The sequence below is a fragment of the Rhinatrema bivittatum genome, chromosome 15 (assembly GCF_901001135.1).
Source record: "Rhinatrema bivittatum chromosome 15, aRhiBiv1.1, whole genome shotgun sequence".
NCBI classification, from domain to species: Eukaryota; Metazoa; Chordata; class Amphibia; order Gymnophiona; family Rhinatrematidae; genus Rhinatrema; species Rhinatrema bivittatum.
The window spans coordinates 30,214,148-30,238,395 of NC_042629.1; the positions used below are offsets into that span (position 1 = coordinate 30,214,148).

General features: G+C 49.2%; 1 protein-coding gene across 1 annotated transcript in view; it reads right to left on the reverse strand.

Moving 5' to 3' along the window:
* The window catches only part of ABCG1 (ATP binding cassette subfamily G member 1), an 89,108-nt gene that overhangs the window by 16,563 nt on the left and 48,297 nt on the right, over positions 1 to 24,248 (reverse strand). The window contains exons 3-12 of the mRNA XM_029578619.1: positions 22,142 to 22,259; positions 20,809 to 20,941; positions 19,442 to 19,492; positions 17,611 to 17,756; positions 16,797 to 16,920; positions 15,613 to 15,727; positions 9,074 to 9,231; positions 8,430 to 8,528; positions 7,107 to 7,275; positions 6,317 to 6,417 (exon numbers count right to left, since the gene is read on the reverse strand). Coding sequence (XP_029434479.1) covers positions 6,317 to 6,417; positions 7,107 to 7,275; positions 8,430 to 8,528; positions 9,074 to 9,231; positions 15,613 to 15,727; positions 16,797 to 16,920; positions 17,611 to 17,756; positions 19,442 to 19,492; positions 20,809 to 20,941; positions 22,142 to 22,259 — 1,214 coding nt within the window. The remainder of the gene's footprint in view (positions 1 to 6,316; positions 6,418 to 7,106; positions 7,276 to 8,429; positions 8,529 to 9,073; positions 9,232 to 15,612; positions 15,728 to 16,796; positions 16,921 to 17,610; positions 17,757 to 19,441; positions 19,493 to 20,808; positions 20,942 to 22,141; positions 22,260 to 24,248) is intronic.

The window sequence follows — 24,248 nt, forward strand, 5'->3', positions numbered from 1 at the left end:
AGATGTTATTTACACTTCAGTGCCACCCATCTTTATTTAAAGTCAGAGAATATTTGTAATTCAGAGACTGGCGTTCAGAAGGGCACAGAGTATGGAAAGCGCGAGTATGTACGTTTCCCATTCTTATTAATTTTGGAGCATGACCTGTTGAGGACAGGCAGAGCAGACAGTTGTCCTGCATAGAAAGATATGCCAAGTAGGGGGTGCCGAGTTTAAATACAATGATCTAAGTGCATAACAAACGCTGTAACTTTTCTTGCAATACGCACTTAAAACCTAGACTTTCTAATGGGAAAAAATGTAAAATTGGTTCTTACCTGCTAATTTTTGTTCCTATAACCACAGATCGGTCCAGACTCCTGGGTTTTGCCTCCCTGCCAGCAGATGGAGACAGAGAAAGTTTCACTGACACTGTACAGAACCCAGTGTGCCACCTGCAGTTCCTCAGTACCAACCTGTACCCAAGCCAAGATGACAGCAACAACCATAAATTTCTAAGCCAACTTCTAAGCAAACTCCCTCCCCGCCAACGAGCCAGAAAGTGAAGTTGCCCAAAAAGACAATGGAAAACCTGTTTCCCAAATTTAACATAAGCAATCAGCACTGAAAACCTTCAACAACTCTGCACTATATACAAAGCAATAGTACGAGTGGCAGACCCTCCCCCAGTAAATGGGCAGGTCTCTGGACTGATCTGTGGTACTACAGGAACGAAAATTAGCAGGTAAGAACCAATTTTCTTTTCCCTGTACGTACCCAGATCAGTCCAGACTCCTGGGATGTACCTAAGCTCCTCTTAAATCAGATGGGACCTAGAGAGTTCTGCTCGTAGACTTCTCTCACCAAAGCACATGGAAGCCCGAACCCCGACATCCAAGCGATAATGCCTAGCAAATGTGTGCAACAACTTCCCAGTAGCCACCCAGCGAATTTCATATGGAGATACCTGCTGTGACTCAGCCCAAGAAATAGCCTGGAAAGTGTCAAGTGTGCCCCTAAACCCAATCGCTTCCTTGAGCCACCATACAATTGTAACCTTAGATGCCTTACTTCCCTTCTTTGGATCACTCCACAGTACAAAGAGGTGATGGATTCTACAGAAAACATAAGTGACCTTTCGATACCTCAGTAATGCATACCATCCATCTAAGAACCTAAGCTCTCCTGCGTGAGGCGGAGAGGAATCCAAATCCAGAAAAGCTGGAAGCTCCATTGTCTAACTAAGGTGGAATGCCGAGACTACCTCAGGCAGAAAAGGCGGCACCATGCATAAAGATACCCCCGAATCAGACATCTGTAGGAAGGGATCTCGAAAACACAGCATCTGGAGTGCTGAAATTCTCCTGGCTAAAAAAATAGCTACCAAGAAAACCACTTTAAGAGTCAAGTCCTTAACTGTAGCTCTCTTTAGTGATTCAAACTGAGACTCACACAATCCTCTAAGGACTAATTTCAGATTCCAAGACGGACAAATGTTCCGCACCTGAGGACAAAAGTTCTTAGCTCCCCGAAGGAATTGAATAACATCCAGATGTGCGGACAAAGCATACCCTTGCACCTTACCCTGGAGACAACCCAGTGTCACTACCTGGATTCTCAGAGTTAAAGGCCAGTCCCTTGTCCAGACCCTTTCTGTAGAAAAATCAAAATATGCGACACCATAGCCTGAACAGGTTGAGGCTGCACACTGGCAACAGCAGACCGGGCCTCGAAGATCCTCCAAATTCGCACATATGTCAAGGATGTATAAGGTCGCTAGACTGCAATAAGGTGGAAATAACCGCTTCAGAATATCCCCTCCATCTCAGTCGTCTCCTCTCAGAAGCTAAGCTGTGAGACAGAAGTGAGCTGCCTGACCCAAAAATATTGGGCCCTAGTTGAAAAGAGTCGACCAATGTCCAAACCTCAGGGGCCCATCTATGGCCATGTTGATCAGATTTGGGAAGCATGGTCGATGTGGCCACTCTGGAGCTACCAGGATCACGTTGCCCAGGTATTTCTCTATCCGCCGTAATCTCTTGTCCACCAGAGGCCACGGAGGGAAGACAAAGAAGAATCCCTCAAGTCTATGGCAGCCCCAGAGCTCATATTCCTTCCATATCGTGTTCTGTTTAGTGGCTGTAAAACCGCGATGCCTTGGTGTTCTCTTTGGTCAAGTACCCCCATCTTCCATGAATGAGACACATCACTGCCTCTGACAGCTCCATTCCCTGGGGGTTTAACTTTCTCTAACTAAGAAAATCCACCTGAATGTTTTCAATCCAGCGATGTGAGACACTGCCAGCTGTTCCAAATGCTGCTCTGCTCAAAGAATCAACTCCCAGGCCTCTCATACCACTGCCTGATTCTTGGTTCCACCTTGGCAACTGTTTAGGCCATCGTTGTTCGCATTGCCTAATAGGATCCTTACTGGATGGCCAGGAAACCTTGGCAGACAGGCAAGCAATGCGAAATACACCACCTGTCTCTAACTGATTGATAGACCATGAGGCCTCCTTTTTCGAACATTGGCCCTGCGCTGACTGATCTTGCCACACCGTCTTCCTTCTGGAGAGGCTTGCATCGGTGGTGACTATTACTCAATTCGGAACCTCGAATTCCGCACCATGCTCAAGACTGGAGCGAGTAAGCCACCACAAAAGACTGTCCCTGGCTTCCCCCTCTAATGGAAGAGGAAGATGAAACTCTTCCAATAACGGATTCCAGCAGGAGAGAAGAGTCCCCTGCACAGGCCACATATGCACGAATGCCCAATGAATTAATTCCAGTGTCGATGCCATAGAACCTAGGACCTGTAAACAGTCCAAGATCCTGGGCACCGAAAGCTCTAGCAGAAGCCTAATCTGACTCTGAAATGTCAGCACTCTCTCTCCATGAGAAACATGTTCTCCGCCGGCATGTTGAACTGAGCTCCTAGACACTCGAGTTTGAAAGAGGTTTACCACCCATCCTAGAGACTTCAAGCGCATTGGTACCTTTTGTACTGATTGTCGACAGAGGTCCTCTGATTTCACATGAATGAGCCAGTCGTCCAGATACGGATGCACCAACAGACCCTCCTTTTGCAATGCGACCGCCCCCACCACCATCACTTTGATGAAGGTACGTGGAGCCGGCGCTAGCTGAAGGGAAGAGCTCAAAACCAAAAATGTTCACTTAGGACCATGAACCTCAGGAATCTCTGGCACTCCGGCCTGATGGCTATGTGCCTCTATTAAGGCAAGAGAAGCCAAGAACTCTCCCTTGCCTACCCCACTTTGACGGACCTCAGAGTTTCCATACAGAAATGGGGAAACTTGAGAGCTGCACTTACTTTCTTTAAATCCAATATCTCTTGAATTGGATACAGGGGGGAAAGAAACAGGATGCTTAACTTAAAATTGACCTCCGGCCACACTAAGCGTGTTCAGGGTCTGAGCCAACAAACTCAGCAAGTCATCTCTGTGAAAAAAAGAAAAAATCTGTTCGAGTCCGAAGCAGCTCTCAATCATATGCAATTTCCCCTCTTCTAGAGGTGAGAAAGCCAATTCCCCATTGGAATCCTCCAATATCTCATGATCCCCATCCCTTTAAAATTACCAGGGACAGCCTCCATGCGGTGTTTGCCCACTGTGACTGACAAATGGGAGGCCCGAGCACGTGATCCCTACATAGTAGGTTGCTTTGCCTTCACTGGGCATCCCTGCAGAAAGGTCTGCAGGCCTTGGAAACATTCCACCTAGGAGAAGGAGGATGGATCTATAGCGGAGCCCATAGGCCCAACCTTGCTCTCTCCAACCTCTCTCCCTCGGGGATGCTTCTGCCCACTCCCCTCCAGAGACACCATAGGTCGAGGGGATGTCCCAACATGGGTAAAAGCTGTAGTAGTCAAATTGTTTTGAGCATCTAAACAGCGCTGACACAAATGGAGAGAGAGTGAGGACTGAATTGCTCTCAGACAGCAAGCCTCACAGATAGCAAGGCGCTTGGACTTGTACGTCCCCGCGCCTAGCTCTCCTTAATCTTGGCTCTAGATGGCCTCCTGCACGTACACCAATGCCACCCAGGGGTACATGCACACCCCTCCAGGAAGCATGCAAATACATGCTCAAGACTAGGTCGCAGTCGTACACGCACAAGTACCTGCGCAAATACGAACTTAAGTTTAGGTTACAGTTTCATGCGCTCAAATACGCGTTCGTCTAGGTTGCGGCCTTACGCGCAAAAGTACCTATGCAAATACACGCTCAAGTACCTGCACAAATATACACTGAAATCTAGGCTGCAGCCTTACGTGCACAGGTCCCCATACAACCACCATGCAATGAGAATGTGCGAACATGCCTACGCACGCGGGAAAAGAAACCGCTGCTGCGGCCTACCATCCTAGTGCGTTTAGGCCCGGATCCATTCAACATCCAGCACCAAAAATCATGGAAAGCCTGAAGAGTTTCTCAACAGCTCAGGCCGAGAATCCATGGAGACTGGGGCTGAGAGCCAGCAACCCTCCTGCTTGTTCCGCTAAACAAGCTTTGAGCATGAACAAATTAAAACCAGAAGAAGACCTCTACTAGAACCAGAGACTCTTCCTTGGTGCAAGTGCCTCTCTGCACCTCCGTGGGACAGGGAACCACCGGCGATAGTTGAGGAGGGGATTCCTCGCCTCTCCCACCGATGCTGCTAGGGAATCGAAAATGGCCGCCGTTTCCACGCAGACGGGGAAATCCGCGAGGCTCGTTGTACCGATGCGGACATGCTCGACGCAGACTCCCGAACGCTATGCCGCTTTTGCCGCACACACACGCTGTTCCTCCCCGCACCCGCGGTACCACCAGCACCTCAATGGCAAGCAGGGGAACAGTCCCTCAGCACCACGGAGCCAACACCCGGTCTCCTCCGCAGGCAGAGAAGCTGCTGAAAAACCCCATCGCTGAGCTCCCAGAGTTGCATAGGTAGCTTCCCCTAGGAATCCCACTGCTGCACAGATTCCTCTAACTAGTTCCTTTTTTTCTCTCTTTTTTTTTTTATTTTTACTCTCTGAGAATAAATAAAGATACATAGAAACCAATACTTTCCTTTGGTGCAAAGGTTTGGTTCAGGGAGCGCAGGCTGCATGGCAGATCAGAAAAGAACCAGACCACTGGTTATATCCTTTGTCAAACTTTAGCGATCCATCCCAGGACAAACCGTACAAAAAGGATACTTCCCTGCTCCTTTGGGCTTGCAGTGCAGAACTGCCAGCAGGTTCCACCACTGTCTTGTGGGGGATGAGGGATCTGGACCACCAGATGTCCACCCCACGGACCTCCGGACTGAGCTATCAGAAGGGTCACCAACCCCTTGCTTCTCCACCTCAAAGCAGGGAGGGTGGCCCCACCAGGACTTCACAATCCCCTGGGAGGATCCAGAAATTTTGTCTTTTAATCTTTTTATTTTTCTCCTTTCCAGACTGCAGGTTTTACACTACCATCTGCTGGAGACAGAGAAATACTGAGGGACTGCAGGTGGCACACTGGGTTATGTACAGTGTCAGTGAAACTTTCTCTGTTGCCATCTGCTGGCAGGGAGGCAAAACCCAGAAGTCTGGACTGATCTGGTTACGTACAGGGAATGATTGATTAAAGCACATTTCCACCCAGGCATTCCCTTTCTAATGTTCCATCTCTCATCTGATGCCACCACTAATATATTCTGTTCTTTAAAAGACTCCTGTGTCCTCAACAGACAGGTCTGCTTGTAACAGTGTTATCTTCACAGCTCATACTGTGTCCTCATTACGCAGCAGACAGGCAAAGTGGGGCAGTCCCAAGACCAGAGACTAAGGGTTAAATTTAAGAACTGAATAAGGCAATAAAACCACAGCTAAGCCTGGGAAGTTGCAAGCGCTTGAGGGCTTTAATGAATTCTGACTGCGCATCAAATGTAAGGCTCATGTAAAAAAAAAAAAAAAAAAAAGTCCCTTCTTAAAATATGACAATTGTGTAAAAAAATGCAATTTTGCCACAAATCATTTTATCGCACGCTTATAAAATAGTGCACGTTTTGTCCAACTCATCCATTTGGTGCTAGGCAAAAACAATTCTGTACATTAAAAAATGCGCAAATCGGACCGTGGGGTTTTGCCTGACGCTTAAAGCTGTCCCCGTGACCTTGAATGCAAGGTGTTCTTAATGTACAAGATCAGGATTAGAGAAACTTTGTTACACAATCTGACAAAATCCCAGCCTGAGAGAATGACCATCTTCTTCAGGAATTACACGCCAGCCCCGCTCCCTGCACTGCGGCAGCTACACTGACCAGGGGGACACCTCCGCAGTACTTGCTCATTAGCACCCACCTGAAAAGGGACGTCAGCCATGGTCTTGGCCAAGTAATACGCCTTGAGGCTGTACCAGTAGTTCAGGTGCTCTCGCAGAAAGACGCCCATCTCCAGAGGAACTGCGCAGAAAGGAAAGCGAAGACCGTCACTTGGTCCGCTGGTGGGAGAAAGCTGCGATCCCGAAGCACAATCCTACAGCCCTGGGGGCACTCTGTGCGTGTAAGGAGGGTGGGGAGGGGAATGGAAGGGGGTCCTCCAGGGATCAACTCGTGCCTCCGCTGAGTCCCCTAAGCAACGGTTGCACCCCCCCGTCCCCCTTACGGCCAGCCCTGCTCACGTGCAGTCGCAGAGAGGCATTGACTGCTACTCCAACGGCCAAAGAGATGTCAGGCGACCGACGGGAGGCCATTAAGAAGGAATACACGAATCCAGAATTCATTACTATCCATCACGAACAAATGCATAGCTCCCAGGAGAATCCGCACCCATTAAGTTACGTTAATTGTGGAGCAGGTGCAAAACAATTTTCAAAAATAAAACCTTTTGTTTTGAGGCGCACATTGCCCCAGCTTTAGCAGTACATGTCTCGCACCGACAGACACGGCTGTGCTTCCCTACGAGGCAGAGAGCAGGGAATCGGAAACAAAAAGCTATGCCAAGCCCGACCGATCAAAAACCCCCTCCCCCTCATCTCCCTTTCCTGTCCCCGGCACTTTTTGGCGAGTCCTTAACGCGAATGTAAACATTCCTGCCCCACTGCCCTTAATGTCGCCGGTACAGGCGACGGGAATAACCCCCGTCTACTTACACGTGAGGACAGTCGGCATGAGCGCTGCAAACATGAGGAAGAGCATGGAGAAGAAGAGGAAGCCAGAGTTACTCAGGACCTTCTTGGCTTCGTTGCCGATCCCCAAGTAGAGCAGGCCAATCAGGAGGCCGATGCCGATGTGCGAGGTGATGCGTAGATGCGTCAGCACCTGCAGTCAAGCACAGACAGCGGCTCACCCCTCTGCCCCTCGGCTGTCACTAGCCCTCGCTCGAGCACCGCCGCCAGGGAACCTCGGGGTTTTCTTACAGCCCAGCTATCCGTGTCACCGTGCGGCCCCTAGTACTGCCGCGCGAGAAGGGGGGGAAGGTCAGAGAGGGAACCCCCCGCTGAGATCTGGTCCCCAAAGGCTCTGGCCTCTCTCTACATACCAGCTTCACCTCACACCCATCTCAGTATATATTCACACCTCGTTACACACCGGGCTCACTAAATACCACTGGCCCAGTACACCCGTCCATGCCTCACCCATGTCAGTGTCTCATTACACACGTCCATGCCTCACCCATGTCAGTGTCCCATTACACACGTCCATGCCTCACCCATGTCAGTGTATCATTACACCCGTCCATGCCTCACCCATGTCAGTGTCTCATTACACACGTCCATGCCTCACCCATGTCAGTGTCTCATTACACACGTCCATGCCTCACCCATGTCAGTGTCTCATTACACCCGTCCATGCCTCACCCATGTCAGTGTCCCATTACACACGTCCATGCCTCACCCATGTCAGTGTCTCATTACACACGTCCATGCCTCACCCATGTCAGTGTCTCATTACACACGTCCATGCCTCACCCATGTCAGTGTCTCATTACACCCGTCCATGCCTCACCCATGTCAGTGTCTCATTACACACGTCCATGCCTCACCCATGTCAGTGTCTCATTACACACGTCCATGCCTCACCCATGTCAGTGTCTCATTACACCCGTCCATGCCTCACCCATGTCAGTGTCTCATTACACCCGTCCATGCCTCACCCATGTCAGTGTCTCATTACACACGTCCATGCCTCACCCATGTCAGTGTCTCATTACACACGTCCATGCCTCACCCATGTCAGTGTCTCATTACACCCGTCCATGCCTCACCCATGTCAGTGTCTCATTACACACGTCCATGCCTCAACTCATGTCAGTGTCTCATTACACACGTCCATGCCTCACTCATGTCAGTGTCTCATTACACACATCCACACCTCACATTCTGTAAGCTCTTGGTCCCACTTTATCCTAAGCTTTATTTCAGCTGCTGGATAGAATAACACCCCCCCCCCCCTAGTAGGGCCTGCCAACTTACCGAGTCTCTCATGATGCTGAGGCAGGTCCTCTTGAAGAGGATACAGAACTGAGTGAGACAGCTGGCCGAGAAGCTGTGACACCCTTCTGTGGAGGACTCCTGGAGGGGACAGAAGAGAAGGGGTAAGCACTAGGTACCTATCCCTCCCCACCCTATCTTTCAGCATCTCCCTCCTCATTGTAAGGACAAGTCTCCCTGATCCCACTGCAACAACACCAACAATTGGTCTCTGCTGGCAGAACGGACTGTGGTGGGGTTTAAAAATATATTCAAAAACATGGCAAAGTCTCTCTTATAACTGCTCTCTTTAACATTCTGGTTAGGGGGGGGGGGAGTTAAAGGGAGGGAGATGTCAGCCCCTAAATGCAGCTGTTCCATGGAAACAGAGACAAAGCCCCTTAGCTTGCTTGAGATTCCAGAACAGGGGAAGTGACATCACAACTGCACAGGAAGTGGAGAAGTCTGGAAAGCAGGGAGAAAAGATGGCAGTCCCCATAGGCTAACAAAAGGAACTATTTGATGAAGCTGCCAAGGATGACACATTTAGATCAGTGGTAAGAAGCCAAGACAGGAAGAGTTGGGACAGGGATAAACACACTCCATTCCATTCCACCACTGTCTGACCCCCGGCAGGACAGCGTTACCTCTTCTGAGGACTTGTGCCACATGAATGGGTTCACATCACTCTCAGTGCCAGCATCCCTCTTACAGTCCACAAACTGCACATCACATATCCTCTCTTGTACGGATTTCACCAGCCGAGGGTTGAGGTCTCCATACTCGCCTGATGCCACCTCCATTACTAGATAAAGGGTCAGAGAGTGAGAGTTAACACCCTTATAAGCACAACTGCAGCAGGTAACCTGCACACTCTTAGGGCTGCAATCTGTGTGCCGCATTGTAAGCTCCTTGGAGCAGAGGCAATAATTTATGAGGTCAATATTCAGCCATGGGGGTGTCCAACTAAATCAGCCAGATAATCTTGTCCAGCTCGCTTATACTGAATATTCAGCGCCATGTTTGCACCGCTGAATATACCCGGCTAAGTCAAACTTAGCCAGATAAATCCTAAAGTTGTCCAACTAACTTAGCTGGAAAACAGTGAGAATCAGCATTTATCTGATTAAGTGAGCCAGACAAACAACTCTACCTCGGACTGGTGAGTGCAGCCAGATACTGAAACCGTGCAATTTGTCCGGCTAAGTCTGAACTTAGCCAGATAAATAGCAGTGCTTATGGACTTCTGCGTATTAGTTTGTACATCATTGGGCATCCTGATAGTTCTACCGACATCCTGATTAAGTCCACAAAACGTTTAGGGCCAGACTTGAGTTTCAGCCAAAAGAATTGCAAACTGCAAATTCAAGTCTGCTCATGGGAAGGTCATTTTCAAAGCTTTTTAAGCAGGGGAACAGTCATTTACTCACAGAAAAATCCCCGTTGAAAACTGTGCCCTTTCCCCACATCTGCAGGTAAAAGTGCCCATGCTGGTAATATTACCCCCAGGAAGAAGGGACGGAGAGAGGGCAGGGAGGGGGCAAAGCACTTATAGGGTTTTCATTTTGAAAGCCCTGTGCATCCTTTCCATAAGTGCAAAGCAGGAGCAAATGTACACAAGGGTCAGCTGCATTTTCATAGGGAAATCCTGCATGGGGCATCCTTTTCAAAATGAGTCAGCTGAAATCGTCGGTACAGTGTGCTGCGGCAGTCAAAAAAGCAAACAGAATGTTGGGAATTATTAGAAAGGGAATGGTGAATAAAACGGAAAATGTCATAATGCCTCTGTATCGCTCCATGGTGAGACCGCACCTTGAATACTGTGTACAATTCTGGTCGCCGCATCTCAAAAAAGATATAGTTGCAATGGAGAAGGTACAGAGAAGGGCGACCAAAATGATAAGGGGAATGGAACAACTCCCCTATGAGGAAAGACTAAAGAGGTTAGGGCTGTTCAACTTGGAGAAGAGACGGCTGGGGGGGGGGGGGGGGGATATGATAGAGGTGTTTAAGATCATGAGAGATCTTGAACGAATAGATGTCAATCGGTTATTTACTCTTTCGGATAATAGAAAGACTAGGGGGCATTCCATGAAGTTAGCATGTGGCACATTGCCAGAGGATGTGGTTAGTGCAGTTAGTGTAGCTGGGTTCAAAAAAGGTTTGGATAAGTTCTTGGAGGAGAAGTCCATTACCTGCTACCGTATTAATCAAGTTGACTTAGGGAATGGCCTCTGCTATTAATTGCATCAGTAGCATGGGATCTTCTTAGTGTTTGGATAATTGCCAGGTTCTTGTAGCCTGGTTTGGCCTGTGTTGGAAACAGGATACTGACCTTGGTGGACCCTTGGTCTGAGTCAGTATGGCATGTTCTTATGTCCCACAGCCAGAGTTTTCAAATGGCACATCTTTTGTCTGAGGATTTAAGTTCCGGGAGCTTCTGGAATGGAAAAAACTGACAGAAAGACTGCCTACGAATAAGCACTGCGGGGCCCATGTGTTCGGAAGTGTCCCACAGTGCTTCTTGCCCAAGATTTCTGTGGTAGGAATTTTTCAATGGAAAGTTTTTCCCCTTCCAGAAGTTGCTGGAAATTAATTCCTTGCATCTAGTAACAGAGCAAATGGCATGAGATAAGGTCCTTAGAACACATCCGTTCTTCCCAGTCCTGATGCACTACAGCAATGCCAGCCCCCATCTCAGGCTCTCCCCTCACATCCTTGCATCAAGGATCCTCTCTGCCATTATAAAGCAAGCTGGGTGCCAAGATCTCAAATTCATCCCTTGCTATGCAATTTAAACACTAGGTGGCACTCTTGCCACTTCCAAGTAATGAAACTTGTTTTTTTTTGCATTTGAGAATCAATTTTCTCTATTGATCCTCTCCAAATCTGGTCTGGATTCGTCATGTGCAGTCCCAATCCTTACTCTTTACCATCATGCAGTCTACCACCTAATGACTTTTCATCTGGGTCTAATCAGGGAGACAGCATGCAAGCCTTGCTCCTTACCAACTGGTCCTCTTTAGTAAGCCTAACTTCTTTGCATACGCCCTTCCATCTACTTCCCACTAGAGGGAGCCACCACACACAGCTTCTCCTATACAATTCTCACTATTTATTCATCTAAAAATTTGGTGTGCCGCAGTCTCCAAAGTCCTGAGCGGCTTCTAAATAAACATTCAGAAGAGATGTACAATATGAAAACTAAAATCTGTACTGGGGGGGGGGGGGTTATAATTAGTTATTCTGGTAATTTAAAAAGATTAAACTTGGTGACGCAGGCTCGCCTTGAACAAGAGATGCAGGAGATGGAGAAGGTGCGTCTCGGCAAAGCCAATTGCAGGGTTTGCGAGACCACCTTCATGCCCTGCGAGTGGGCAAAACTGAGCATGCACTAAGATATACAAAACAGAAATACCATGAAAATGGGGATAAGACGGGAGCAGTACGGAAGAGACAGACGCAAACCCAGACATTTAAACTAAGGTCAGCTTCGGGACGCATTGAGTCGGATTGGAAAGGGATGGAAGAAGTGGCGAGGACGTTTTATACCAATGCAGATCGGGAGTCTTCTTTTTCCAACCCTGAAAACGTTTCTCAGTAATCTGAAGCTCCCCTTGTTAACTGAAGAAATGAAGCAGGGCCTTACTGAACTGGAAATTCAAAAAGCAATGAGTGGGTTGGCAGTGGGTAGAAGACCCGGACCGGATGGTTATTTCGTAGATTTTTCTAAAAAGTTTAGTGTCGGGTTTTTTTGCCCAGATTGCGAGATCTTTTCAATTTTCTTAGGAATTCACCACATTCTGCAAGGGACCTAAATGAAACGCCGAAGGGAGATGTGCTGGATCTAGAGTCATATAGATCTGCATATCTTCTCAATTCAGATGTTCAAATTCTAGCAAAGATTTTGCAGCAATGGACAGAGGATGTGTTGCCACATATTACTGCAAAGGACTAGGCAGGGTTCATCAAAGGACGGTGGTCTATTCATAACACCAGAAGACTTTTTAATTTACACATAAAATACCTGGAGCGATCTTGGCCCCTTGATACTAACAAAGCATTCGATTGCATTCAATGGCGATATCTCTTTCTAATGCTGCAAAAATTCGGATTCCCAGAAGAATTTAATAAATGGATATGTGCCCTCTACACATCCCCTAAGACCTATATTTTACTTAATGGTCGATTAACTGAGGCCTTTGGGGTGACAACCAGAACATGACACGGATGCCCACTGTCACCTCTATTATTTGCTATAGCTATTGAGCCGTTGGCCCAGGCAATTTGTGGGCATCCACATATTGAAGGATTCCAATATAAAATTTCTCTGGATGCAGACAATATTCTAATATATTTGACCCAATTGGATAGTGCGGGTCCGCTCTTAATGCGCTTATTGGAAGAATATGGGAGCATGTCTGGATATCAGATGAATTATACTAAGTCAGAAATACTTCTTTTTTTCGGGGGATGGACCCATATACCTGGAACTTTGCGGCAGTTTCGTCAGGCTGCTAGCAGCTTTGCTTATTTAGGTATCAAAATCTCCCCTAATCTAAAAGATTTATTATCCGGAAAGATCTCAAAGACTGGGTGACCTGCATGTCTCCTAGTCAGGCACAATTTATCCAATTAAGATGTGCATAATGCCCAGATTGTTATACCTCTCCAGCATGTTCCATGTTGGATCGCTCAGTATATTTATAATTCTTTAAATGGCCAGCTGGGAAATTTTATTTGGCATAACAAGGTGGTGCGTAATCGCCTTTCAGTCCTCTGCCTGCCAAAATCCCAGAGAGATATGGGACTACCGGACCCTCAGTGCTATTATTGGCATCGAGGCTGGGGTGCTTTGGTAGTGGTTTGATCCAGATTCCGAGTGTGGGTGGCTCCAGATAGAAAGGCGGAGAGAATGGAGTTTTGTATACTGTTAACATTATCTTCGCCCCAGTTCTTGCTAGAAAGGTTCTATGTAGCAGCCCTAGTATTGCACATACGGTTAAGATATGGAGGAGAGTGAAAAGATTTGTTACCAATTATGTCCCTGGCAAAAAAATCTGTAGCAGTGTTCTTTCTATCCAGATATGGCCAACTGGCAGACAAATGGGGTGCTGAATGTTTGCCAGCTGTGGAGAGGGGGGGATATTGAGGGCATTCAACAACCTAGTTGAAGAGTACCATTTAGACCACCGTACACCCATTTATCTGCAGCTCAGGACTTCGTTCCACAGATTAAAACGGGGGGGCATGGCCTTCCCGGAATCCGAGTTCATTGGAATGGCTTGCTAGTGATCACTCTACTGAGGGAAGCCTTATGTCGCAAGTATATTAATAAAACTGATGAAGATGACCTTTCCAGGTAGGATGGTCTCACTGATACATGCATGGAATGATGATCTGCCGCTCACACTGGATGATACGAACTGGGATTCAACATGGGCGAGCGCGCACTCTGGGCCGGATTTTAAAGGCCCTGCGCGTGTAAATCCGGCTAGATTTGCGCGCGCACAGCCCCGAGACGCGCATAAGTCCCGGGGCGCCAGCGCGGGGGCGTGATCGAGGCCTCCGGACCAGCCCCTGGGTCGGGTGATGGCGCGCCAGCAGCCCGCTGGCGCGCGCAGATTTATACCTGTTTTCAGCAGGCGTAAATCTCCCAACAAAGGTGGGGGGGGGGGTGGAAAGAAAGTTCCCTCCGAGGCCGCTCCGATTTCGGAGCGGCCTTGGAGGGAACAGGCAGCGCACGCCTGGCTCAGCGCGCGCAAGTTGCACAAATGTGCACCCCCTTGCGCGCGCCGACCCCGGATTTTATAAGATACGCGCGTAGCCGTATCTTATAAACAATAGTACGCGCTCGCGCAAAATTATAAAATCTACCCCTCTGTTTCTATTTGCGCTAAGAAGGCAGATTTTAGAGTCAAGTGATTGCACAGCGTGTATAGGCATCCTACGTTCTTTATGGCGTTCTCCAAGCCTGCTTTTCCGCTCGTCTGGCGTGGTTGCAGACAGGAGGGTACGTATATACGTATGTGGTGGTCGAGTCCTTCGGTATCATCCTTCTGGTAAGATGTGGAGAGGGAAAGGGGATTCGATTGAGAAGGCAATCTAATATTTCTTTAACACCATGTTTGGGATTATTAGGTTATTGGTGAGATGCTAATGTTCATCTGGGAGGTAATGATATGATTCAGATTAATCACTGTATTCATGCTGCCCGACATACAATAGCGTTATTATGGAAAGGAACCCCTACTATATTTAAATGGCATCCCCCGTTAACTGACACTGCACTTATTCACCACGGGGGAAACTGGATACGTACGATCAAATCTGGGGTAAATATTGGAATTATTTGTGCACTTGATTCGCCTTCGCCTAACGTTGTCCCCTTAAGGGCAGAGGTTGGCTTGTGCAAAGAAGAACCTGTGTAGTCCTAAATCTATATAATTCAACATACTGTGCTTTATGTATCATTTGATTTTTAGTGTGTGCTTCATTTGTTAAATAAAGTGTACTAAAAAAAAAAAAAATCATACCAGCACAGCATAAAAATTATTAAAATGGGTCAAACCCAGAGGGCCGATATTCAAAGTGCGTTCAGCGCAATTTAGACGAATAGGCGGGACTTAGGAGGCTGCTGAATGTGCATCTACGTTCAGCGGCCGCCGCTTAGCAGGGTTACTCTCTTATACAGCTAACAGTTACACTCACAAAAAGTGGGCGTGTACTGGGCAGATCGGGGACGGAGCGAGCTAGCTGTATAACTCATGCGGCTAAATACCAATATTCAGAGTTAGCCGCATAAGTTTAACATCTAAGTTTAGACGCCCCGTAGAGAGCTGTAGTAGTCAATATTTGGGACCGCCAGGGTTTGAAGCATTGCCCTGAAATAAGAAAATCTCAAGGGTACGGTTTCCACCTGCCTAGCATGTGCGCTTTCCAATAGGATTTCTGAGCTTAGCTGCTTGACGTGAGGTTTGAGCGATAGTTTGGATTCAGTGATTAACACCAAGATTCCTCTGGGAGTGTGGCGGGAAGGGTTAAGACCCGTGCCCGACTTTCCCTCCCTTCCGGGGCTGTGAGCGTTACTTCAGCAGCACGGGCCTCTGGAGCTCTGCCCCTTTACCCCTTGCAAACGTTCTCCCTCCCAGCCCAGTCTGGGCAGCGAGCCCCGTCGGCTACTTACTGAAATCTGCCGGATTGTGGTAGGTTGGACAGTTCAGGCCCAGATCTCTCAGGTAGGGGACGAGGTTTGACACTTTCCCACGGTAGATGCATTGTCCCTGGCTTAGCACATAAAGCTGAAGGAGAGAAACACAGGGGGGGAGCGTGAAGGTATCCACTTTCCCTTTCTGTCAGAGCAATGAGGCGCGAGAAGCCGTTAATACGCTACATGGAGCTGCCTAGATATCACGCGGACAATGGCAGGGGGGGGGGGGAGAGAAAAATGGAAATTCAGAAACATCTTATCAACCTAAGATGGGAGGGTCAGGATGCTAGCAGGAGAATCCAGCATTCTGATTGGCTGCGCTATTCAGGCATTAAAAGCTAGGGCCTGCCCACCACCGTGGGTCATCAAGTCATTTTACTGTGCTGAACTTTAATGCCCCGGATAAAACGCTGCACTAGGTAGGGCGTTCAGCTAATCCAGTCCCAGTTTTACCCCATTGCATGCAGGGACTTGTAGTCCCTTCTTTTCTTAGACAGCCCATGCATGCTGCAGGGTAGAACCAGGACTAGTTCAGGCTGTCCTGAAAAAAAAAAAAAAAGCACACACCCAGCTGGGTCACCCAAGGGTGCGGGCTGTTCTGGGTTCAACAGTTCCCTGTACCATTTAATAATACAGTTACAAACATCATTGCAGAGTCCCCATTTATTGCCCAGTTCTCTTCTTCAGCCCTGAGCTGAAATCTGTTGCTGCTTCTAGGAACTCCAGGAAACTGGGAAGCACCAGCGCTCTTTCGTTACCAGAAATCCTGAAATGCCCAAAGCATGAATACAGCACCGACGGCTGGAAGGAGACAGCAGAGCCCAGGGACACCCAACGTAGGAACCCAGCACGAATACGCTAAGGAAACCTCAAAGGAGGGGAGGGCAGCAGCAACCCGAGACAGCCAAAATACCAATGCAGCACGGAGAACGGAAGAGGGACCCTCAGGGGAGGAGACCCGGAGAACGGAAGAGAGACCTGCGAGGGACAGATACGTGGCTCGTGTTCCCTTCTCTCCGGGGACGGTGCCCAGGGAACGCGACGCAGGGCTCCCTTTATACCATTCCCGGGTACTAATGGATTTCTTTTGCTCATCGCTCCTGATAAGCGCAGGGGGGTCCCTTTCTCATCGCCTCCTGTGCAGAACTGGAAACCCTCACCTGATCAAACAACTCGAAGAGTTTGGCGCTGGGCTGATGAATGGTGCAGATAATGTTCCGTCCTCCCTGAGCCAAGGCCTTCATCAGAGACACAACCTGGAAACAGGAAGAGCTGTCCAGACCGCTGGGGAAAGCAAAAGGCAAGGGGAGGCTGCATCAGAGAAAACCGAGAACGCAGCACCCTAGGGTTCCCCGCAGACCGCCGGGCCCACCCACCCATTTCAACCTCGTCGCACACCTTCCCACTCTCAAACCCCACTTCCGTTCCCTGATTACTTCTCTGTGAAAGCTCGCCAACCGTCCCCTGTGTCTCTCTAGACCCAATCTCAGAGGTGACAAAAAAAGGAATCGTTAGAGAGTTTCGCGAATCCAGGACCTTTACCAAGGTAATAGTACATCTCACCTAGTCTGTGAGTCACTTCTTACGGACTAATGACTAATAATCGATGCAAAGCAATGCAGGATGCCACTGCATATTCTAAATAGGTTTCGGTTTGTGTGTACGGCTGCTGTGACTATTGTAGCTCAATAGCTCTGTCCACTCATCCACAATTACGCACTAGCCATCCATCTCAAAAGCTGCCTGTTTCCATCACTTCATTTACTGCATTCACAACCCCCAGTTACAAGCAATCCAACTCAACACAGAGCAGTATAACCCAAGTGAAAGCAGTGCAACCCACCAAGCTTGGGATTTTAAACTGATTCGCCTATTCAGCACTAGGATGGCCGCAATAAGGGAACTGCAATCTCTTCTGGCCTTCCAGAGATTATTTTGGATATAAGGGCGCCTGTTATTTTGATACAGACATACCTAGTGGGCTCGTCAAAGAACATGACCGGAGGGTTGTTCACCAACTCCAGAGCTATGGCAAGACGCTTCCGCTGCCCCCCGGACAGGCTCCCAGTCCTTGTATTGGCACACGGCAGCAATCCCAGTGCTGTCAAAATCTCCTTCACCTAGAACAAGATCAACGCAATATCATGACAGGCAAAAATAAACCCCTAGCAGCTGCCATCTTTTCAAACAATAATGAGAGATTAAACTTCTGACATATGGCTACACTATCTTCATTGCTTCATTTTAGCCTCTGTCTCTGTCCATCTCTCCCCTTCTACTGCTAGGGCTGAAGTCCAGTACAAGCCCAGGGCTCCTCTCTTCCAAAAGACGTTCTCTCTCTCACATGCCCACCACTTGCCAGTGAAGTTGGCCGAATACTCCGGCCCCCAAGAGAGCGGGAGAAGGTGGATGAGGGCTTAGAAGGGGCAGAGGGGGCAGAGGGGGGAGATGAAAAGCTGAATCAAAGAGGACAACAAGGGCGAAAGGAAAGAGAGCAGGAGAGACGGAGGTTTGAGGGGAGAAGCAAGAAAGAGAGTGATGGAGAGACAAAATGGAAAGGAGACAGACAGGGCAGGAGAGTTAGAAATGAAGAGGAAAAGTAGACAGGAGAGAAACTGTAAGACGGAAGGGAAGAGCAGGAAGAGAAGTCAGAAGAGGCGTTCAGTCGCAAGAGGGAGACAGAGAACAGTGAGATGGCGGGAAAATGCTAAAAAAAGAATGATTTTATATTTAACACATGCAAAGTTACTTTTCAGAGGGCAATTTCCAAAAGCCATTTACCCAATTAAATGGTAAGAGACGCAGGTACAAGGGCTCTTTCCAAACTGTCCCCTTGTATGCAGGTAAAAACAGCCACACTGTGGAAGAGCCTCGGTGCTCCTGGGGGCAGGGCTAGGTCAGGAGGAGCAACAACGCCCAGAGTTTTGCATTTTCAAAGCCACGTGCATTGTTGGGGCCAGAAAAAACACTCAGAGAACATCTCTGCAGCTCCTTTTCTTCCGGCGCAGTTCACAAAGGGAGAGTCTGCTCATACTGTCCCTTTGAGAACGGGTGCAGGTAAGAATCGGGGGGGGGGGGGGGGTGACCTGCCCTCACAGTTCTGAGCATGGCCCTTGAATGTATTAGGACACGGGTAAGGTCTCTAGCTTTGTCATCTGTGGATTAACGCCGATGTTATCCATGCCATCTACAAAACCCCTGGGGCTTCCCAAACGTGTCCTGGTGACCCCCACGGCCATTTGGGTGTGAATGAGGTAAACCTGCGCTCACTGGAGTCCCGGGCTACGCAGCGCCATCTCCCCCTGAAAGCCTGCCTGGCTGGGGCATAACCGGGCCCTACAGTAGCGCATCTTGGAAGGGGAAGGAGATTTAGTTCTTGCATTTTCTCACGTCCATGCACTGAGTTTTCCCCAAATCGTTTAGGGATACGTAGCATGCCCTGCTCGATTTGTCTGACCTAAGAGACATGCCAACATCACGGGCTGCTGTGCGGCTGTCAAGATAAACTGGAAACTTCCCAGCAGCAGCAGCAGCAGCAGAGTCCCCCCTTTAAAATAAGCCAGCAAGGAAGTGTCTTGCACCGACTAATCAGTGCTCTGGGACTGTACAGCGCTGCGTACACCAATGACACTTTATAAATAATCATTGGTCTGTGAATGTACAGTGCTGTGTACACTGATGGTGTTTTATAAATAATGTCCATTGCTTTGTCCCTTTACAGAATAGAGTATCAGGGCCCTGTAACTGTACGGTGCTGTGTACAGCGACAGTGCCACTCTCTGGGGTTGACGGGAGCTGTACATACCATTTCCTTCCTGCCTTCGTTTTTCTCCTGAAGCTTCAGATGAGCTGAGACCTGCAAAGCCAGACAAACTCTTCGGGTTAGGACGCACAGCCTCCTGTCCTACGTCCAACACTCTTTCACAAAATCATTTACACCTCAGTCCTGGGCCCCGTTTGATTGAAAGGAATTCTGCTGCTTGGCCAGCAGGAGGGGGAGCTGCTGCCTCTGTACCAGGTCACTGGTTCTAGCCCCACCTGGAACCCGCAGGTTCTAGTCCCGCCTGGAACCCGTGACTGGCCAGAAGAGCCCGCCTAAGCTGTGCCTGAGCTATCCAGCCGTCCCAGAGGCTCTCTGCTGTGACATTAAACACCTTAAAAGGTGCAGCAAAGCCAGATTCCTCCCCGAGGTCCCTCACAGGCTATGCCAGGAACTCTCTCCTTGAGATCCACACCAACGAGGAGCCAAGTTACTCTTCCTTCTCTTCCAAAACCTCAGACACCACCCACTGGGGTACATCTTTACTAAACTACAATCCACCCCTATCCTTGGACACGTGTGGCCCCCGATGAGGACGCATGTTTACCTGAGAAGGGATCTGCGGGTAACCCAGCCAGCGCTGCACTATTTTGGGTAACATTAGGCTTGGTTCAATGGTATTTGGTGTGGGCTTCCCTGCAGGCTCTATTTTGCTGATGCAGCCAGGGTTTTACCGCCACTGTTATGTTGAGACTCATAGCTTTGATTCTCCTAAAGAAAAAACTAGACTACCAATGGACGCAGCCAGAACTGGACCCGCTTGCCCTGAAGACTCAATCCAGTCATAGCAACCCTCATCTGGCGCATTCTGCAGCATTACAAATGTACAGCCTTCCCTCTATGCCTCGTCCTATGCTCCCAAGACTCAGGGCTGCATCAGCGTGACTCTCGCGAGCATGCATGCCAGACTGACGTCAGCAGCACTTATCCGGCCTGAAAGCAAAAGGCATTTTGCCATAGCAAACAGAAGTGCTGAAATGATACTGCCATGGGGAAAGATCCCTGGGAAAAACAAGCAATAACTCCGCCATCCCAGGCCACGGACAGGCCTACATTTTCAGTATAATCAAAACAGCAAATGAATCTGTCTCGCTAACCTAATATGTGGAAACGTATCAGCTGAATATTCACTATGGCTATCCTGAAAACCAGACCAGTACACGGCCCTTGAGAGCTGCAGTAATGAATCTACCACAGGGTTTTCCATAAGGCTCCACTGACCCAGTCTTGGTTCTGCACCATGGTATCATCAGGAGTCATCGGCCTACCCTACCTGCTGTCCATATTTCCGTTACTATGGGAACACAGGCAGGGCCTTCATTCTCAAGAGAGCCTGAGAAGGTTTCTCTTACCATCATGGCCTCCTGCACCGTGAGGTGGGGAAGCAGCATGTCGTCCTGCATGATGTAGCAGGACACCTTCCGGAAGGAGCGCAGGTCCCGGGGCTGTCCGTTGATCAGGATCCTACCTTTCATGCCCGTCTCCCTGAAAATAAACCAGCAGAGGAAACATTAAGCCCAGGGGTCAAGGAGCAGGAGCCGCTGGTGTGCTTTTACGGCTGGAGGGAGACTTTAGGCCAGCCATGGTTTGTTTGCTTTTGTTGACATCCTATTCTTGATGCAGCCGGGCACCTGTACTGCTGAATGCAACCAGAAAAAGGACCACTGGGGTTCGATTTCAAAACCCAGGACTGGTCTAACATCTTCCTCGCTGGGTGGCCCCTGTACTCCATCCTGCTTGCAGCTTCCGGCTCTCTCTGCTTCATAAGAGCAGGCACAGAGCGAGCTTCTGTCTTGTATGGGTGGTGGGGGACTTGGCAAGAAAAAACTCTTTAGAATTAAGAAGGAGAACAAGATAAGGCCCAGAAACTAAGGACAGGAGAAGACAGAGGCTCGTGTTCTCCATGTCTACAGGGACAAGATTTGGTGGAGGATGGGAAGAGAAGGGGAGGGACTGTAGGGCTGTGGAGAGGAATGGAAGTGAGGAAAATGTGCCTCTATGTCCATCCGTCTGTCCCCCCACCCCTGCTGGGGCTCTCGTCTCTCTCTGTGCTACATTCTCAAACTCATCTGAAATCACAAACGTATTCAGCGTCTGCGCCCTTCTGGGGCCTTTGGTATGTTCGGCACTGAATCAGCTTCCTCATTAGGAGAGAGAGTCTCCCGAATTTGGCTAAACCAACCCCTCCCCCGGCATTTCCAGCTTCCCCTATGGCCAGTGTATTTCAGATTGGAGAAAAGGACCCATCCTCCATGCTGCAGGTACAGCGGACATCGCTGAGCGTTACGTCAGGCAGCAGCACCGACCCTGACTCGGCCCCTTCATCGCTCGGCGGATTCAGTGATGGTGAAAGTGTGGCGAGTACAAGGAGCAGGCGCACGCAACTTTGGAGACACAAAAGGAAGCAAGCTCCAGGGGGAACCTCCAATAAATAAATAAATAAATAAATAAATAAACAAACAAACAAACAATACAAATTCTGTTTAGGAAAAACCTCTATAAAAGCTGCAGATTCAGGAAGCCTGAAAAGGATATTTGTCATTACGTTTTGTTATTGCCAGATCGCACCAATCAAATGAAGAGATTTCTAACTTCCTTCTTTGTCTGCTCCTGGGTCTGTCACTCACCCAGAGTGGGCAGGTTGCCTGAACTAAGGCCCCACGGATGCTCGGGGACCCCGTTTACCTGTATCCTGCCAGAATGTTCATCAGCGTGGACTTCCCAGCCCCCGAGGGTCCCATGATGGCTACAAGTTCACCGCAGCTGAACTGCCCAGAGATTCCTTTCAGCAGGGTCTTGTACCCTGAAAAACAAAAGAAAAGCTTAACCTTGGCTCCCTCCGGTGGTGAAGCCAAAGTGCTGCACCCTGCAGGAAAAACGAAAAGGCCGTGCCTGACTGGAGAGGGCGTGGCTAATAGATAGAGCCCCTCCCCCCCAGTCAGGCGCTCGGGCTGTATACGTTAGTCTGTACACTGCCAGAGTACACGGTCCCAGAAATACACTAGAAAAGGCTTTAGGGGAACTGTTAGCTTGCATAATGGTACTGCGAGTGAGTATTGAGGATGCCTATATCCCTTTGATTCTCCAGGATGTATCAGCACGTGAGATGCTGCTGGGGTATTACATGCTTTTTTGCATGTATCACGTGTGGAATGCATGGCAGGAAACATCTACCAGTCTGTATGAGCATATGGTTAGCCTGCAGGGAAAAGTGCTGATCCAATGAGAGCCAAGTCTGGTATCAGCTAGGACGTTTTCTCACCCTGCTGCCCAATTGGCAACGGATGGGGCAAAATATCTGCCCACATTGGGAGATGTGAGAAAGGGGCCCTCTCCTATCTAACGTCTCAAGTCTCCTTCCCCCTCACCTTACTTCTGGGCCTGTGGCTCCTGTTTAACACAACTGGCTGACCCACTTGCCCACCTTCTAAACCCATTTCACTGCTTATTCTCTCACTGCGTTTCTCCGTTTGCCACAAGTCCAACGTGTCCTGTCAGCTGTACGTTTCTCCTTCTCAGCTGGTTAGATTTCTAATACAATCTTGGTTTTTTTTCGTTCTATGAACACAATCGGCACTTATCCCACTTCACAGGATACTGCCAGGCCAGGTTACCTTTCCCTCCTACCTCTTCCCAACCCATCCACTTCTCTGCAAACAGCAACCTTTCAGTTGTGGTCACCCTGAGACTGGGAGTGGATTGGGGGGGGGGGGGGGGGTGCGTACATCAACTTTCTCTCTTCCACTCCCTCTCTTCCACAACTCTTTCTCAAACACACATTCTCTGTCTCTCTTATCCCCCTGGGATGACTCCAGCATTCTCCCCTCTATCCCTAAGCCCTAGCCCAGCAGGCTGCTCCCTGCCCCACACCCTGACCCTAGCACTCTCCCGCTTCCTAGAAATGGGCACACAGGGCCTATGCAATGAGTCTAGCCCAGCGGGTAACATCCCTCTGCTTCCTGCTCCAGCCTCTCCCCTCCTAGGCAGGGAACAGGAGGGGAGGGGGTGAGGCAGAGACTGGAGCAGACAGAAAAGAACCACTCCGCTCCCTATTCCAGCCCTCCTGTCTTGCAAAGGCCAGCACTGAGGCTGCTAGCGGACTAGCCCAACCCGCTAGGGCAAGCCATCTCTGGCAGAGAGAGCCACGAGGCACTCAGTAGGAGATAGGCTTGAGGGTCCTTTGGTCATCTTTGGCTGAGGACTGGATTTCATGGATCCCAGGATCTAATTGCACCATACCCAAGGACAATTGTCAAAGGGATTTATCAGGGTGACCAAGCAGTTATTCAGCTAGCTGGCCCTGGCTTAGAAATGTCCACCCTCACAGCAGCTAAAAGTGTACCCCAGTTTTCACAGAGCTCATACGTTTAGCCGGATTACAAAGCGGCGTTCCCGTGGGTGAGGAGAGTAAACAGCACACACACATTTGTTTTTTCAAATGTAGGCATGCTATTCCTCCCAGCCCCCACCTCCGTGCCTCCGCCTGCAGAAACAGCAGATGCAAAGCACATAAGCGCTCTGTATGTGCATCGGTACTTAGACAGGTACCCATATACCTTGGCAAGCTACTCAAAATTGCCCCCGTTAAGTACAGGGAGGGCAGACAAGGTGCCTCGGCCATCAGGTTGCATACGGCAGGCACGTTGTGAGTGAGGCGGCCTTGGGGGACAGAGAGAAACGCAAGGTCATCTGTGAACATATACGGAGATGTAACAGAGGTACGACCTGGAAGGCGAGAAGGGGGAGTCATTCCGGTTCAGAGGGCACATGGCAAGCCAAAAAAAAAGAGACC